This window comes from Muntiacus reevesi, chromosome 16 (genome assembly GCF_963930625.1).
Source record: "Muntiacus reevesi chromosome 16, mMunRee1.1, whole genome shotgun sequence".
In the NCBI taxonomy this organism is placed as follows: Eukaryota; Metazoa; Chordata; class Mammalia; order Artiodactyla; family Cervidae; genus Muntiacus; species Muntiacus reevesi.
The window spans coordinates 25,174,105-25,192,514 of record NC_089264.1 but is presented as its reverse complement, the minus strand read 5'-3'; the positions used below and the strand labels follow the sequence as shown (position 1 = coordinate 25,192,514).

General features: G+C 40.4%; 1 protein-coding gene across 4 annotated transcripts in view; it reads left to right on the top strand.

The window, feature by feature from the left end:
* RAP1GDS1 (Rap1 GTPase-GDP dissociation stimulator 1) overlaps positions 1–9,322 on the top strand; it is a 155,147-nt gene extending 145,825 nt beyond the window's left edge. For all 4 annotated transcript variants that reach the window (XM_065907397.1, XM_065907399.1, XM_065907398.1 and 1 more), the window contains 2 exons: positions 981–1,109; positions 7,570–9,322. In XM_065907397.1, coding sequence (XP_065763469.1) covers positions 981–1,109; positions 7,570–7,697 — 257 coding nt within the window. In that variant the 3' untranslated portion in view covers positions 7,698–9,322. The remainder of the gene's footprint in view (positions 1–980; positions 1,110–7,569) is intronic.
* Positions 9,323–18,410: the final 9,088 nt, after the last annotated feature.

Genomic DNA, 18,410 nt, shown 5'->3' with positions numbered 1-18,410 from the left:
TGTATCCATTCTCCCCCATATCCCCTCACATCCAGGCTGGCACATAACATTGAGCAGAGTTCCTTGTGCTATACAATAGGTCCTTGTTGGTTATCCATTTTAAATATCACAGTGTGTACATGACCTTCCCAAAGTTCTTAACTATCCCTTTCCCCTGGCAACCATGAGTTTGTTTTCTAAGTCTGTGAGTCTCTTTCTGTTTTGTAAGGAAATTCATTTGTATCATTTCATTTTAGAGTCCACATAAAGGGATGTCATACGATATTTCTCCTTCTCTGTCTGACTGACTTCACTCAGTATGACACTCTCTAGGTCATCCATGTTGCTACAGATGGCCTTATTGCATTCCTTTTAATGGCGGAGTACCATTCCGTTGTGTGTGTGTATACATACACACCACATCTTCTTCATTCATTCCTCTGCTGATGGACATTTAGGTCGTTTCCACGTCTTGGCTGTTGTAAACAGTGCTGCAGTGAACATTGCAATGCATGTATCTTTTGGGGCCATGTTTTTCTTTGGATATATGCCCAGGAATGGGATTGCAGGATCAGAGGGTAGTTCTATTTTTAGCTTTTTAAGGAACCTCCATACTGTTCTCCATAGTGGCTCTACCAATTTACATTCCCACCAACAGTCCAGGAGGGTTCCCTTCTCTCCCCACCCTCTCCAGCATTTGTTGTTTGTGGATTTTTTGATGGTAGCCAGTCTGACAGGTGTGAGGTAATATACCTCATTGTAGTTTTGATTTGCATTTCTCTAATAACTAGCGATGCTGAATATCTTTTCATGTGCCTATTTGGTCATGATAATTTTTGAAGATGGTGATAGTACATAGTATATCATACCATCTTTTCTGCTTATCAGTTCCTTTGAGAAGGTTTAACATGATCATTTTCTAAAAGGGGAAGCAATTTTTAGCCAGAGTGTACCAGGTGTATACCCAGTGAATATAACTGATAATTTATTTCGTGTTCCAGGTACTGCTGAGAAAGACCTAGAAAGTGCTCAGCTTGTACAGATCTTGCACAGGCTGCTAGCAGATGAGAGAAGTGCTCCTGAAATCAAATACAATTCCATGGTCCTGATCTGTGCTCTCATGGGATCTGGTACGTGTGTCCTCCGTCATTTGATGTTCCTCAACATATGGTTGACACTAAATATAAAATAATAGTAAATGGTGGCTTTGGGTTTTAAAAGCATTTAAAATCTATGGAAGATATAGGGTTACTCTTACATTGCAAATACTTTCAAAAGATTCTTGGTAATAAAAATTATGTAGCACTATATAGGTAAAAGTCAGTGTTAAGAAATTAATAGGTTTAAGTTTCATTAACCCCCTAAAATATTTTATATAAAGAACAAGTTCTGATTTTGTGTACCATGATATTAGCTAAGGAATTTGTTCAAGAAATTGGCATATCTTGGTAATGTTTCATGGACACTGGAGAAGAGCATGCATCTTGCTGTTATCGAGTGGTGAGTGTTATGTCAGTAAGATCCTTTTGCTTGGCATTGGTGTTTCTATTGATATACTCTTACTGATTTTCTACTACTTCTGTCAATTATCGAGAGAGGTGTTGGAAGTTTCCAACTGTAATTGTTAATCTGTCTTTATCTCCCTTCAGTTCTATCAGGTTTTGCTTCATATATTTTGCAGTTCTGTTGGTAGGTACATATACCTTTAGGATCACTGTGCCTTCCTAGAGAATTTACCTTTCCATCAATATGCAACATTTCTCTCTGTCTCTGGTAGTAGTCTTTGCTCTGAAGTCTATGTGATATTAATATAGCTACTCCTACTTTCTTTTGAGTAACATTCACTCGGTCCTTTTCTACCCTTTTAGATTCAGTCTGCTGTATCTTGTATTTGAAGTGTAGGCAGCGTGTTGTTAGGTCATGTGTTTTAATCCACTCTGTCATCCCTTATGCTTTTTTTTAATGCTTAAGGATTATGTAATTTCATCAGAGTTGGTTGTCAGAATCATTACTGCCATTTATTAGACAAGGAAGCCAAGACTGTGAAGGAAATAAGCTGGGTGAGGAGTGGTGAATAGAAATGGGCCTGTCTGGTTAGCAACTTTCAAGGTGATGGTAACAGCCAAGAGGGTGGGCAGTGGAGGGCGGTGAGTTTCAGGAAAGCATCTCTGGAATTTAGCCTTGATGGGCAGGGTTGGGTTTCTAGGTAGACTTTTTTTTGCATACACCGAGAGTGGATCTGTCTCTTGGGATAGGCTCACCTCATCCAGGTACAAAACCAGAATGGTGGTTTACCCATTTATAATGAGAAGTATGACTGCCACTGATCTCAGAGCACCACAAATGCACGTCTGGTGCATTGACTCCTTCAGGGCAGACAGGTATCAAGGGTTGCTTGATGAGCTTTGATCAGAACAAAGAGAGTTAAATGAGGGGACTGTGTAATGGCATCAGGTCAAGGTGGCTTTCTTTGCTGTGTCAACTATGCTAAAGGAACTGAAATTATGGAATCCCTTGGCTTGCAGCTCCATCTTTTTGGATGTTGCTGACATGGCTCTGTCTACATTGCCCATAGTAGTGTTTTCTGTTGTGTTCTGCTATACTGACTAACGCCCCAGTATTCCTCTGCTTTGAAATAATTGCTGATATTTTCCACAAATCCTGCTTGGGCAACCCCCCATATGTTAAAATTTTCATTAAAAAGAGTGCATCCATTCTCAATTTGACCAATAAATAAATGGTCAGGATGCTCTTGTGTTAAGTCTTTAGTTAGTTAGGGAGTATTGTCTTTGGGTATTTTCTCAATTTTTCTTTTCAGAAAATTTTCTGAATTTTCTATTTTTGTTCTGTTAGACAAAAATAGAAATATTATTTGCTCTACTGGTAAATTTGTTTTTTTTGGAATATGAAATCCAAGTTGGAGGGGAAATAAGTAGGGGGAGAAAAGTGTGTGTTGCTTAATCAGTAAGTGAAAATCATTTACTGTTTCTTTGGATTTTTTTTTATTACTGTAGTTTTTAATATTTAAACTAGAAAAAAAAATTCACCCATTTCTCCAACCCCCAATCCCTGCCCCTTGTAACCCCCAATCTGTTGTCCATATCTAATGAACTTGGTATTTAGATTCCACATATAAGAGAGATCATGTGGTCTTTATCTTTGTCTCATTTCACTTAGAATGGTCCCTCAAGGTCCAGCCATATTGTCATAAATGGCAAGATTTTATTCTTTTTCATGGCTGAGTAGTATTCCATCATACAAACACACCATCATTTCTTTACTCATTCATCTACCCTCAGACACTTATACTGCTGCTTGTATCCTGGCTTTTGTAAATAATGCTGCAGTGAGCATGGAGGTGCTGGTGCATGTGTCTTTTCAATTTGGTGATATTTCCCCTTATACACTTAGAACCACATTAGTGTTACAATTTTTGTTTTCAAGCATCAAAGATAATCCAGAAAATGCTTGAGGAAAGGAAAGCTATTGTATTTATCTATATCTTTGCTATATCTTTTCTTTCTTTCTGATGTTTCAAGATTTCTTTTTTAAAAAAATATTCTCTTCCTGTTTAAAGAATTTCCTTTAACCATTATTTTAGGTTAGGTCTGCTTGTAACAAATTGTCATTTCCTTTATTATTCCTCACTTATTCATTTTCTTTGAGAGTATCTTGACTTCCTCTTCATTTCTAAAAAATATCTTCTCTGTATAGAATTCTGGGTTGACAGTTCTTTTCTTTCAAAACTTGAAAAATGTTGTGTCACTTTCTTCTGGCCTCCATGGTTTCTTATGAGAAATCCACCGTCTCCGGATTTGGTTTTCACTTGTAGGTAAGGCGTCATTTCTGTCCTAAGACTTTCTTTTGTTAATAGTTTTCAAAAGTTTGACTAGACTGTGTCTTGGCATGAATTTCTTTGGGATTATCCTATGTAAGGTTTGTTCAGCTTCTTGAATCTATAGGCTTTTTGTCTTTTGCCAAATTTGGAAAGTTCTTAACCATATTTCTTCAGGTACTTTTTCAGTCCTTTTGTCCTTCAAGGCCTCTCATGACACAAATGTGAGCTTTTTAGTTATATCCCTCAAGGTTCTGAAGTTTTGTTCATTTTTTTCCCAGCTTATTACCTCTCTTTTGTTCAGACTGGGTAATTTGTGTTGCTTTGTCTTAAAGTTCACTGATTATTTCTTCTGTCTTTTCCATTCTGTTCTTGAGCCTATCAAGCTTTTTATTGCAGCCACTGTGTCTTCAAAAAAATTAAACGAAATTATTGTATGACCTAGCAATTCTACTTCTGTGTATATATGCAGTACACATACCGACTACATGTATATAGTTCTGAGTTCCAAAAATTTCTGTTCCTTATATCTTCTGTTTCCTAGCTGATATCATTTGTTTCAAGTATGTTCATAATTGTTCATTTCTTAATGTAAAATATACATGTACTTTTCCATTTGAACCATTTTAAGTGTAGAGTCCAGTGGATTAAGTTCATTCACATCTCTGTGCAGTCATCCCTATCATTCTCCAGGCCTTTTACTTCTTTCCAAACTGAAACTCCAGACTTTAAACCATAACTTCCTAGTCACTCATCTTCCCAGCTTTTGGCAACCACAGTTTTATTTTCTGTCTTTATGAATTTGACTGCTCTTTGTACCCTATATAAGTGGAATCATACAATATTTTTTCTTTTGTGTCTGGCTTATTTTCCCTTAGCATGATATTTTCAAGGCTCATGTGTAGCGTGTCAGAATTCCATTCTTTCTTAAGGCTGAAGAATGTTCCATTGTTTGTATATATTACACTTTGTTTATCCATTCAGCCAGTCAGTGGACATTTGGATTATTTTCACCTTGTGGCTGTTGTGAGTAATGCCAGTCTGAACATGGGTGCACAAATATGAGTTCCTTCTTTCAGTTAGTTTGCATATATATACAAAATTCTATGTTTAATTTTGTGAGGAAACACTGTACCCTTTTCCACAGTGGCTGCACCAGTTTTACATTCCCACCAGAAGTGCACATAGGTTCCATTTCTACATCCTCACTAATATGCTATTTTGTCTTGATGATAGCCACCCTAATGGGTGTCAGATGGTAACTTACTATAATTTTGATTTGCTTTTCCCTAATAATTAGTGATGTTGGGGATCTTTAGTTGCTCATTGGCCATTTGTATATCTTATCTTCTTGGTGAAATGTTTATTCAAATCCTTTGCCTATTTTTTATTTGGGTTGTTTCTTGTTGGTTGTTGAAATTCTTTATATGTTCTATATATTAAATCCTTACTGGACATATGATTCACACATATATTCACCTATTTCAGGAGTTGCCTTTTCACTGTTGTGTCCTTTGACACCCAGAAGTTTTTGATTTTGATGAAGTCCAGTTTCTCTTTTTCCTTTTGTGGCCTAGGTTTTTTTGTGCATATCCAAGAAAACATTACTAAACCTAATATTGTAAAGTTTTCCCCCTAGGTTTTCTTTAAATTTTTTAAAGTTTTAAGTTTCTTAGAGTTTCAGCTCTTATGTTCAGGTCTTTGATCTATTGTGATGTAGGTTTTATATGGCCTTTATTATGTTGAGGTCTGTTCCTTCTATGCCCACTTTCTGGAGAGGTTTTATCATAAATAGGTCTTTAATTTTGTCAAAAGCTTCTTCATCTGTTGAGATGATCATATGGTTTTTATCCTTTACTTTGTTGTGTTGCATCCCTGGGATAAATCCCACTTAATCATGGTGTATGATCTTTTTAATGTATTGAGTTTTTGTTTGTTCTTTAATTTTTATTAAAATATAGCTGACATTCGATATTAGCTTCAGGTATACAACATAGCAATTCAACATTTATATATGTTATGAATTGATCACCACTATAAGTCTAGTAAGCTGTCACCATACAAAATTAATGCAGTATCATTGACTATATTCCCTGTGGTGTACATTACATACCTGTGACTTAAAAATTTTTTTTTATATTGGAGTATAATAATAATTAACAGTGTTGTGATAGTTTCAAGTGAACCTTTTACTGTATTGTTGGATTTGGTTTGCTAATATTTTGTTAAGGATTTTTCTGTCTGTGATCATCAGTGATACTGGCCTGTAAATGTCTTGTTTTTGTGGTATCTTTGGTTTTGGTATCAGGGATGATGGCGTCATAAAATGTTTGAGAGTGTTTCTTCCTCTGATTTTTTGGAATAGTTTAAGAAAGATAGGTGTTAACTTTTCTCTAAATACTTGATAGAATTCACCTGTGAAGCCATCTGGTCCTGGACTTTTGTTGGAAAGTTTTTAATCACATTTTCCATTTCATTACTTGTTACTGCACCAGGAACAAATGCAAAAATATATAAACAGACCAGTCTTGGGAGATTGTACCTTTCTAAGAATTTGTCCATTTCTTCTTGGATGTCCATTTTATTGGTATATAGTTGCTTGTAGTAGTCTCATGATCCTTTGTATTTCTGTGGTGTCTATTATAACCTCTTTTTCATTTTTAATTTTATTGATTTGAGCCTTCTCCATTTTTCTTGACAAGTCTGGCTAAAGGTTTATCAAGAGCTTTTCAAAGAACCAGCTTCATTGATCTTTTCTGTTTTCTCCATGTCTGTCCCATTTATTTCTGCTAAGTCTTTCTTTCTTTCCACTAACTTTGGGTTTTTGGTAGTTCTTTCTCTAGTTGCATTAGATACAACTAGATTGTTTGAGATTTTCCTTGTTTCCTGAGGTAAGATTATATTGCAATAAACGTCCCTCTTAGAACTGATTTTGCTGTGTCCCATAGGTTTTGGATTATTGTGCTTTTGTTTTCATTTGTCTCTAGGTTTTTTTTTTTTAATTTTCTCTTTGATTTCGTCAGTGATTAGTGAGCTAGTAGTTGTTGAATAGCCTATTGTTTCGCTTCCATATGTGTATGTTTTACAGTTTTTCTTATAGTTAATATCCAACCTCATAGCATTGTGTCAGAAAAGATACTTGATGTGAGTTCAAGATTCTTAAGTTTACCAGGGCTCGCTGTGTGCCCCAGCATGTGGTCAGCCCCACGTGCCCTTGAGAAGAAAGTGTTTGCTGCCGCTTTTGGATGGAATGCTCTACAAATATCAGTTATTTTAAAATCTGAGTATTGCTACTCCAACTGGTTTTATACTTCAGTTTTATCAAAATAAATACACCAGCTTGAGGAATGCTAATTACATTAAACTTACTGGCCTTGAGAGGAATCCTGTATTTTACTGTAATTGAAGTTAAATAGAGCAAGAGAAAGAAGATAGGAAATCTGAAAAGGAGTCTACTGTTATAGAAATCCATTGAAAGGTGGTGAGGTATAACTTTTTTTTTAATTGGAAGATAATTGCTTTACAATGTTGTGTTGCTTTCTGCTGCCCAGCAATATGAGTCTATTGTAAGTATACGTGTTTCCCCTCCCTCTGGAGAGGTAAAACCTTATTTGCCACAAAATTTAAAACAGATCTATTTTTATAACTCAGCATCATTTAACCAAGCATCCTGGGTGTATGTTTTGGGTAGTGTGTATAGTGAGATTAGAACAACCTAAGAGAAGCATACCTGTTGTCCTGTTTTTGTCTTCCAGAATCTCTGCACAAGGAGGTACAGGATTTGGCCTTTCTAGACGTTGTGTCTAAACTTCGCAGTCATGAGAACAAAAGCGTTGCTCAGCAGGCCTCTCTCACAGAGCAGAGGCTTGCTGTGGAAAGCTGAGAACTGCCCTCCCGACATCCCTCTCGTTTCCCCTCGTCCTCCATCCAGCTGCCTCTTCTGCGCCATCCTCTCCCACATCACTTGTGCATGCGTGTAACGCTCCAATGCCAACTGAAGAACTGCTGTAGGGAGCTGCCCCATAGTTAGTGTGAACATGAATTCGTCGAGAACCAGTCTCCACCCATGACTGTTTTCTTGTATTCCTGTTGCTCGAGCGCCATTAAGTAGAACGTGCATGTTGTAGTCCTGTGACGACGTAACTTGGTACTGCACAGTGACTTGCCCCTCACCCTTGGTAAACGGCATACTCATGTACTGGTAAACTAGAGACAAACGCGAATGCAGCAGGAGCTGATCCGCTCACGAAAGATGGGCCTGGATAGTAAAAAAGCTCCATTTATTGGTGCTTGGAAGGCACAGCGACCAAAAAACCTGTATGGCTGCTTATTCGTTAGTCTTACCTACTAATGTCAAATCCATGGTACCTAGAATTAAATAAAGTCCAACGCTCTCACTCTTTACCCTATGGTTTCTTCTTCTTCCTTTGTAGACTCTTGAAACTGCCACAAACTTGGCAAGACTTCCTGAGGTTTTTTAATTTCATAGTTAATTGGCCATCATCAGTAGCCTGATGCTGAAAACATTTGTAGTTTTCAACAGAAAACTAAGGGGTTGAAGAATATTACACTAATACATCTTGTTTTTTGCCTGTATTTTAGATTTTGGTATATGTACAGTTTCACCTCAGAATTTCTTCCATCAGTTAATACTGTTCAGCACATGTCTTTAAAAATCACTTGGCATTTGTTTTCAACTGAGAAATTTGAGTATAGCTCATTGGAGAATGGACTTTATTTATCACCATCCAACTTGAAAGCCAAAAGTTTCGTCAGTCTTAGCCCTTTTAAATTTTTTTGAGAACTAGCAGGACATACAGAAAAAGTTTCAGAAATGTTTGTCTAAAGAAAGGAAGCAGGTTATAAAAGCCATAGCAGCCAGTCCAGTTCATTCTGCAGATGGCTTCATACTAGTAGCTGTTAGCACTTCCCACCTCTACTTTTCACAGAGAACTTCAGTAGATCTTAAAGCCTAATGGAAAAGTGATGGTGCCAAGACTTAAGAGATGAGAAGACCTCCTTGGCAAAATGTAGCATACTCTTCACTGCCACTACCACCACCACCACCACATGGGTTTTTAGAGCTTTGAAACACAATCTTTGTAAATTAATCAGAACACCCCGTGACGTACCTGCCTTTTCCATATGCTCAAGTTTGACGAATACTGGCTGAAAGGTAAGGTGGGCTCCTTGCTCTCCAACACTGATGCTACACATCTCTGTGGGGGGGCTCGAAGGCGGACTTCTGACTCTGAAATAGTGGTCATTCAAGAAAGTTAAAACCCCAGTGGAGGTAAAAGAACCTTTTGACTGACTGTTCCCTGTGATGTCCAAGAAAAGGATGATTATTTTGAGTGCTTATGCTACATTTACTGTAAGAATGATCTTGTTCATTGTCTCCTCCTGGGCTGGATAGTGGACTGTATTTTAGGTTTTGAAAGATATCTATAATGTTGCTTAATAGGCTGTCCATATTAATAACTAAATAAATAGTATATCAAACTGTAATGGCATCTTTTGGCTTGTTTGTGTATTGTACTTCTATTTCCAGCTCCTGGAATAGTGCCTGCTCATCGCTGGTGCTCAGGAGGCATTCATTGAGTGACTCCCAACTTCCATGAAACTTCCAGAGTGCCTGAACTATTACTAGATTAAATATAGAGAAATTGAGATGTAGGTATTTGTCTGACTTAAAGGAATTTTTTTTCTTTTTTGATAGTAGGATGTCTCTATTGAAAAGCATTATACAGAAAACCTCAGAAAAGAATCATCTAAAAATCATGGATTTGAGAAAAGGTACCAAATGGGCCAGCTGCCAGCAATCAAGTTGCTGATATGCTAGAAACTCTCATCTTCAGCAAAATGAAATGCAATTCAAATCACCAGTTGTTCTACAGAGAGACCAGAGGCTGTGCCCTTAGGATGACGGGGCTCCACCGAACTCAGGATGTGCCGCTGTGTGGTGGGGAGTCCACAGACCATCCCTCTCCCACTACTTAGAGACCACCTTTACATTAGCTTGCTGCTCATGAGAGTGCATTCTGACGGAGAGATGAGAGGAGCCACACAACAAAGCTTTTATCAGTTTGTGCCAGGACCAGAGCACAGGTGAAAAGCAAAAAGGCCAAAAATTAGAGCGGAGATGTCTGAGTGAAATGCACTGGAATGTCCTCTGTTCCTCCTTCCCAGTCCTGTTAGCTCCTTGGAACCTTGCTAACCACCCCACCCAGAGTGTACCCATAATGTGCTCAAAGCAAATGATTAAATACTGGCCCACAACCCTGTGTTTTCCTTGATAAAAGATGCTTTGAGCATACTCTGATAACAGTGGGTATGTGGAACAAAATTTTTCAGTTCTAAAACAATTTCCCCTTGAGTGCAACAGGATGCTCTTGGATATAAAGATTTAGTGTGAGTTGTTCTGAGAAGCCCTGCATGTGAACATTTCAAAAAGAAATACTCTGGTATCATCAGAGGGCTTATTATCTAATTCTGCTGAACATAAAGGGTGAAGATGTCTATTACTTAGGTGAGCATTATCCAGCTGTTACTAGAATCAGTACTCTTAAAAGACACTGCTTAATGTGAGGAAGCCAGAACATTTGAATTATACAAGTGTCTGTTAAAAAAACACTTAGTGATAATTTGGGGTGAATCTTCATGACGATAAACAGGAAAATTGAGGGGTTTTCCCACAGATATGGTCTATTAGTTTATGTAGTTATATGCCATATAGTTTCATAGATAGGTTTTAAAGGTGTGTCTAAAATGTTGAAACAGCTATTTTAAAAGTGTGGAAAGTTGAAAGAGTAAGGTCTCTGGATACTGTCTTTTCTGTAGTTACATCCTGGTTCTATTACTTACTGGCTCTGTGACCATCACCACATTACTTAAACTCTCTGGGCCTGTTTTTCTTATCGAATTTAATAGTTTCTACTTTCTAGCATTTTTCTGACAATTGAAACTTTTAAGGAGGTTGATATTGAGGCTTGAGGGAACTGTGACATCTCATGGCCTAAACTGTACTCCCCACCTTGCCCCAGTAGGATTTCTGGCTACAGGAATTCAGTGAACAAGAGCCAAACAAGAGAACTAGTTCTAGATAGATAGAGAAATTGAGATTTCGATATTTGTCTGACTTGAAAGAATTTCTTTTGATATTAGCTTCTGTCTCATTAATAGTTTCTGGAGAAGGAAATGGCAACCCATTCCTGTATTCTTGCCTGGGAAAGCCCATGGACAGAGGAGCCTCACGGGCTACTGTCCATGGGGTCACAAGAGACACAACTTAGCAACTAAAAACAATAGTATGAGGATCACCCAGTTATCCTCAGTGTGGAATGCATAGCCCCTTACCTCCTTCCTGAACCGAAGATGGCCAGGTGGGCAGAGCAGGCCTTGAGTGTAGCTCCCCACTGGAGTATTTCCTCTTCCTGTCTCGACTTCATCTGTAAAGTGGGAATCACAGTACTAGCTCAGTGATATTAGCTTCTATTAGCATAATTACTAAATCAATATAAATAAAGCTGTAGTACTATGAGTTTTCTCATAGTATGAGTTTCTCAATATAGAAACAAAACAATCCCCCTTTCCCATTTTCAGTGCTGTCAATTGTTTATATATATGATATACCTTTTTAATATACATACTTCGTGTCTTTCTTATATATAATTGCTGTGTGCTTTGCATAAAGGTTTATGGTAGCTGTGCCCTGAATCCTCTGGTAGAATCCACTCATTTATCATTATGCTGCTTGATTAGACAGAGTCCCTGTTTCAGAAAGGTATTACTAGTTTCTTATTTACTGTAAATGGTCAGCTACAGTAGAAAGAAAAAGTGAGTTTGCATGGAATTTATGCTCCAAATTTCAATAGTTCAATTTATTTATTCTTTCTCAGTTGACTTTTTAAAGTTCATTATTTCCTTATCCTTACTCTGTTTGTTCCCAGAAAAACAAACCGTTTTACCAAATTGAGCTTTTCAGCCATGGCCATAGAGGTTGTATTCTAACAACATTTCAAAAAAATGGGCAATATGCATCTGTCTGCTATTTATAACACTAGAGAGACACTTAATATGCCAATGACTCATTTATATACTGGAACCAATCACAACTAGACCAAACTTAAGCCAGGGAGGAACTGACGACTGGGTTCTGCTGCCATTTGTTTCCCTAGTCCCTGGCTCTTCTACGGCCTGATGTCTCGTTTGTTCACAGAGAGACGGAGAGCCTCCTACTTCCTAAGCAAACTGGAGGATCAGGGTGATGTCATGAGCCGTGCCCTCTTCTTCGAAGTGACTTAAATGAAATGGTTTCTCTCATCCCGTAATTATTAATGCAGCTTGCAGGGAGTAAGAATGGAACAGGTTGGATGACTGAATCATGGAAACAGAGGTTCAAAGGAGAAGTGATTTAATTCAAACACCATATACAACCTAAAAATCAAACTTGGCTTTCTCCTTCACCCCCAACCTCAGAGCACATTCTTGGAATTTATCTATGACTCAAAGATCTGTGGTTTTGCTGGTAGGCATGTGTGCAATCTTATATTAATCTGCTTAACACTATAAAGGTAAAAACCACATTCAGTGGTGTGTGAAATTTTATAGCGTTCAGTTGGTTTTGATCACATACATAGAGAATTTTCTGTTTCAGGATTTGGTTTTAAGAAAATTAGTTAGGATTTTTAATCTTCATCAAGGAAGTTGAAAACCTAATCCTGTGAAGCTGCTTAGTGTCAAGTTTGGGATTTTTTTCTTAATTCAAAAAGATCTTTTTCAGATTTCTGTTATCTTGCAATAAAACATTTGAAAGCTTTAAGTCAGATTTCCAGTATATAAATTTTAAATCCAACCACAGATCTTCTAAAATATATATATAGTCTTCCTCAAAAAAAATAAAAGTAGAACTACACTATGATCCCCTTCTGCATATTTACCCAAAGAAAACAAAAACACTAATTTGAAAAGATATGCATCCCTATGTTCAAGATACAGAAGCAATCTAAGTGTCTATCAATAGATGAATGGATGAGGAACATACAGTGGGGTACACAGTCATACTCAATATCCACTGAGGATTGGTTCCAGGACCTGCCTTGAATACCCAACTCCACAGATGCTCAAGTACCATGGACCCATGGTCCCACATCTGTGGACTCAACCAACCTTATACTGAAAAGATTCACATATAACTGAACCCATGCAGTTGAAACCTTGTTTAAGGTTTGTCTATAATTTACAATGAAATATTAGTCATAAAAAAGAGTGAAATGTTAGCATATGCAACACCATAGATGGATCTAGATGGTATTTATGCCAAGTGAAGTAAGTCAGACAAATGCCATGTGGTTTCACTTACTGTGAAATTTAACAAAACAAAAAACAAACTTACAGAGAAAAAACTGGTGGTTGCCAGAGGGGAGAGGGATGTGTAGTTGTGCAAAATAAGTTAAGGGGACTAAGAGCTACAAATTTCCAGTTACAACATAACAGGGATGTGACACAATATTCTTGAATATAGTCAAGAATATTGTAATAACTTTGTATGATTACTTGACTTACCATGGTGATTATTTCAAAATATGTTAAAATATCAAATCACTGTTGTACACCTGAAACTAACATACTGCACATCAACTACAATTTTTTAACAATCTAATTTTCAAGTATGTGTGACAGATATTACTTACTATTACAGTAGTTCTTCTGTCATTTATTGATTACCAGAAATCCTAAAGGAAAGAAACTCTAACTGTACCCTCAGATTACTGTCAAAAATAAACTCTTAAATGAATACTCACTTTGAATCTTATAGCCATATCTACTTTAACATAGGCCTCCCTTCTACCCAGATGGTGGGGCTGGGGGCAGGGCGGGAGGTGGTTTTTAATGGACTGTATTATAAAGGATGGAGTCAAGCCTGCGGAGACGCTGTCCTCGGGGTGTTCATACCCCGATGCAAAACCCCTGCTCCTCCGAGGACATTTTACAGTGCCCTCCCACAGTCATCATCACCCCACTGCTAGGACCAGAGGAGGTCAGCTGCCTTTGACCTTGACTGAGCATCTGGACGTCTACAACCTGAATTGCCAGGCCCTTACTCTAAATTGCAGGCTTTGTCTGGTGCAGTCTCGGAAGGATGTTCTGGCGTGTTCTCCACGGCAGTGATCCTGTGTTTGTGTGTATTTCATGTAGCTGAAATGTTATGCCACATGTACCTCTATCCTTTTTTTCCCATCTATACAATAAGCATTTTTCCACATTACTAAGAACTCTGTTTCATAAACTCATTTTTAATGGCTGCGTGTTCTTCAACTTTATGAATGTACCATAATTTACTTAGCCATTTTCTCACAACTGGATATTAAAGACGTTTATTTCAAATTCAGGAAAACAAACCCCAAGTGCTAAGTTGTGAACATTTACAGATGCTCAACAAGATAACTACCTGACCTGTCAGTCCCTCTGCCTTCTGCCCCTCATCTAAGTTAAAAGCCATGTTCCTTTTTTTCTTCAAGGGTCCTCATCGGTTTCCCAGTGTGGCCTCTTTGCACTCTCCTGACCCACTTGTACTTCTATCACCTCTTGGACACTCTCGGCTCCCGCCCAACCCTTCCTAGTCTCCCACCACAAGGGGGAAAGAAGTGAAAGTCGTCCAGTCGTGTCCAACTCTGCGACCCCATGGACTTCTCCATGGCCAGAATACTGGAGCGGGTAGCCGTTCCCTTCTCCAGGGGACCCTCTAAACCCAGGGATCGAACCCAGGTCTCCCGCATTGCAGGCAGATTCTTCAGCAGCTGAGCCACCAGGGCAGCTCATCACAGCGGGGAGTGGGGTCACAAACGTGGGGGTGACTGCACCTCCCTCCTGACACCCAGGCCTTTATTCCACCCACTCATCCTTCAACAGCACCACTTACCTGGTACTAGGGCACGGGACACACCTCCAAGTACCTGCGGGAGCTGGTGGATAGCTAATGGAAGTCTGATTGCCTCTCAGCACTGCCATCCATCGCTCCCAACACAGACCTCTTACCAGAGTCTGTGAACCGCCATCTGATTGGTTCCCAGTGATGAACACTCTCCAGGCACCACTCACAAGGGAAAGAGGGAGAGTGGTCGAGGGCCTGCTTTCCCACAGGAATCCATCTCATCCTCCCGAGGCATCTGTGACCTGGCTAACCCATTTCTTCCTCAGGGACGGCAGACTGTAGGCCCTCATACATCTTTGTCTGGTCCACATGGTATTTTGGAAAAATAAGAAAATGAACAGCTGTAAACATGGAAAATCTGGATGAACCTGCACACCCACACTAATCCAGCTAACTGACTTTCCTTCTATAATGGAGAGAGCTGGCAACCAGTCATCCTGTGTTCCAAGAGGGCAGCATGTGACTGGGACCCTATATCTCTGGAGAGAGCATGCATCTCCAGCCTGTTCAAGGCCCCCGCACCTGGCCCAGCTCCCCTCAACGCCACAGCCCCTGGAGACCCATGTGGCTTGACCCTGTGGAGACCTCGTGTGCCATCTGTCTGCTTCCAGAGCAGGAGTAAGGAGTGGGGATTTTTAGGGTGAGAAGAGCAGTGCCAAGGGAAAGGCCTTGTCAAACACAAGTCCAGATACTTGACCCAAGGGTGTTTTTATGACCTGTGCAAACTTGCATTGTTTCTAGCGCCGCAGAAAAAAAAAACCTGACATTCTGAAGGCCAGTGACAGCTGCAGTCTGTCAAGTGTCAGGAAAATGAAGACCGAGACAGCTGTTAGCCGTGCCCACACGTGTCCCCACGCCATCCTGCTGACAGAGGATGCTGGTGCTGACCTGTGCTCACATGGCTAGCAGCACCCAGAGGGAACTGCAGGAATTTACAACATCCTTTCTCAGCTGGATCAGGAAAGCAGCCCTTCTCCTGAGGCCCAAAGTACCCTCCCCACCCCCTTTACCCCATGATTAAGGAGCTTTTATGGAATGGGGGACCACTAGCCAAGCAATTACTCTCTGTTCTTGGAGAAGCAGAGACTTCTAATAACCTGCCAAACTCCCGGGGTAACCTGATCAACCACAGTTTCCTATGGGTTCAATCCCCGAGTCAGGAAGATCCCCCCAAAGGAGGGCACGACAACCCACTCCAGTGGGTTGCCTGGAGAATTCTTGCCTGGAGAATCCCCATGGACAGAGGCGCCTGGTGGGCTACAGTCCATAGGGTTGCAGAGAGTCGGACAGGACTGAAGCAACTTAGCAAGAGTCAACCCTTCAGAAATAAGTCCCTTCATTTCAAAAGGCACATACAGTTCAAACTTTCAATCCACTCTCAGCCTAAACATTCATGAAGAGAAACATCCTGCTGCTAAATGTTTCACTGGCATCACGCACAAGAGGAGAGCATGTTCCCGGTTCCCCCTGGAGGTGAGGAGTCCTGGGCCAGGGAAGGCTCCACACCCCTGACCACCAGGAGTCACACAGGTTAGGAGCTGAAGTGAGGCACTAGCGCACAAATGGTTGTCAAACCTTGTAAAACTTCTCTAGAGGCAACCAGCCCAGGATCAAAAAATGCCAGGGCTCCCCACCTCTCTGCCATGATTGAATATAATATCAATATTGAATATGAAAATAACATCAATAGGAGACAAAAAACTGCCTTCAGTGTCTGAGAAGAGGTGGCAGAACATGGAAGAGGAAGAAGAAATCAATCAAGACTCAAAATCAGTGACAGGAACAGTGGACCTAAGCAAAGACTGATGTTAGTAGAACCAGTAAATAATAATATAGATTCCCTGGTGGCTCAGACGGTAAAGAATCTGCCTGCAATTCGGAAAACCTGGGTTTGATCCCTGGGTTAGGAAGAACCCCTGGAGGAGGGTATGGCAACCCACTCCAGGATTCTTGCCTGGAGAATCCCATGGACAGAGGAGCCTGGCGGGCTACAGTCCATGGGGGAGGGGGGGTGTCACAAAGAGTAGGACATGACTGGCTAAGCACTGCACAGCAGATGCAAACTATTACATATGTAATAACTGATCACTTTGCTGCATACCTGAAACTGGCACAGCATTGTCAATCAACCATACTCCAGTAAAATTAATTTTTTAAAAAATACAAAGAAAGAAAAAGGACATTTTGTCTCTGGGGCAGACATTGCAAGTGATTTTCCCAACCAGCTACCCCTTCTGCCCTATTTACAGAACCCCAGTTTTGTTCAGGGGGACAATGTACCAGGCTTAAAACACTCCAGTTCCCCAACTTTCCAAGTGGGCATTACCCTTCTATAGAAGTTCACGGGGAGAGTATCCCTTAGTGAATTAGGCAAAGACCTGCTAGAAGGCCTTTGGCCCTTCGCCTTTTTTTTTTTCTTTTCCCTCCCTCAAACCTTGACACGGGTCCCAGAAGACAGCAGCCCTCTTGCAACCATGAGGTGCAATCGTGAGAATGCAAGCCTCCACATTAATGACAATGAAGCAGAAAGGTGGAAAGAGCCTAGATCCCTAGTGGCACTAATGAACCAAAAGACCAGCTACGTACCGAGGCACCTCAGACAGTGCAGGGGACACACGTGCCTGCTTCAACCCCTAGAGCAAGGTTTTCTGCTATTTGGATTCGGATGAAATCTTGATTCACACTGCTAGTCACTAAAGCATCAAGACTTCCTAGAACAACTTCTTGTGCTTACTGGCCGTGGCCACAGAAGTCAGAAAGTGGATTGAAACAGTGGGGACACTCTAACCCTCAAAGTTCAGAAAATCCCCAAACAGCCTGACTTGCTGATCTAGCAGCCTGCCTCACTACACAGAGGTTTACTGAGCACGTACTGTGTTGCACTCTGGATATACTAGATAGATCTGGGCCGCCGAGGGAGGAGAAGAGGGACATTGACCTGACTGGCATAGCAAAACAAGCAAGTAAGGATGCTAGCTGCCGTATAAATAGAATCACGGGGTTCCGTAGTGATGACTCAGCTTTGGGCCTCCTGGGGCAGAAGGCATCTGTGAAAGCAGAGAAGAAGCAAGAGACAGGGAAGGAAATATAGAGCAGAGCAGACAGAAGGAGGCCTTAGACATTTCAACTTCTTATTACGTAGTGGAAAACTAAAGTTTAAACAGAAGATTGGCAGATTGCTTTATGTTTTGATCTAGAACCAGAACTATTGCTAATGGAAGACAGGAAGACTAATAGAGGTTTGCAGATAATTGTGCTGCATTCCCAGTGTTGGGAGACAATTCTTCATGGGTGTCTCGCATTTCTATGCTTCTGTGAAGAGCCTTCGTCTCAATCTCTTCGAGGATGTTCATGTAGCATACTTGTAAGAGACAGACAGTGCCTCCCGCTGGAGGCAGGGGCAGATTTTTATACCGTGTAGAATTAGAGAGACTTTGGCCCTGGGGGAAAATTGGTCAGGATTGCTTGCAGACCCCTTATAAATTTGGGGGACCCCTGGACTTCCGTGTCAGTCCAGTAGTTAGGACTTAGTGCTCTCACTGTGGTGGGCCCAGGTTCGATCTCTAGTTGGGGAACAAAGATCCTGCAAGATGTGTGGCGTGGCCACAAAAGGGGGGGGGGGGCAAGGGGATTCCTGAGCTCTGGGGACAGGGTACTCTCTAC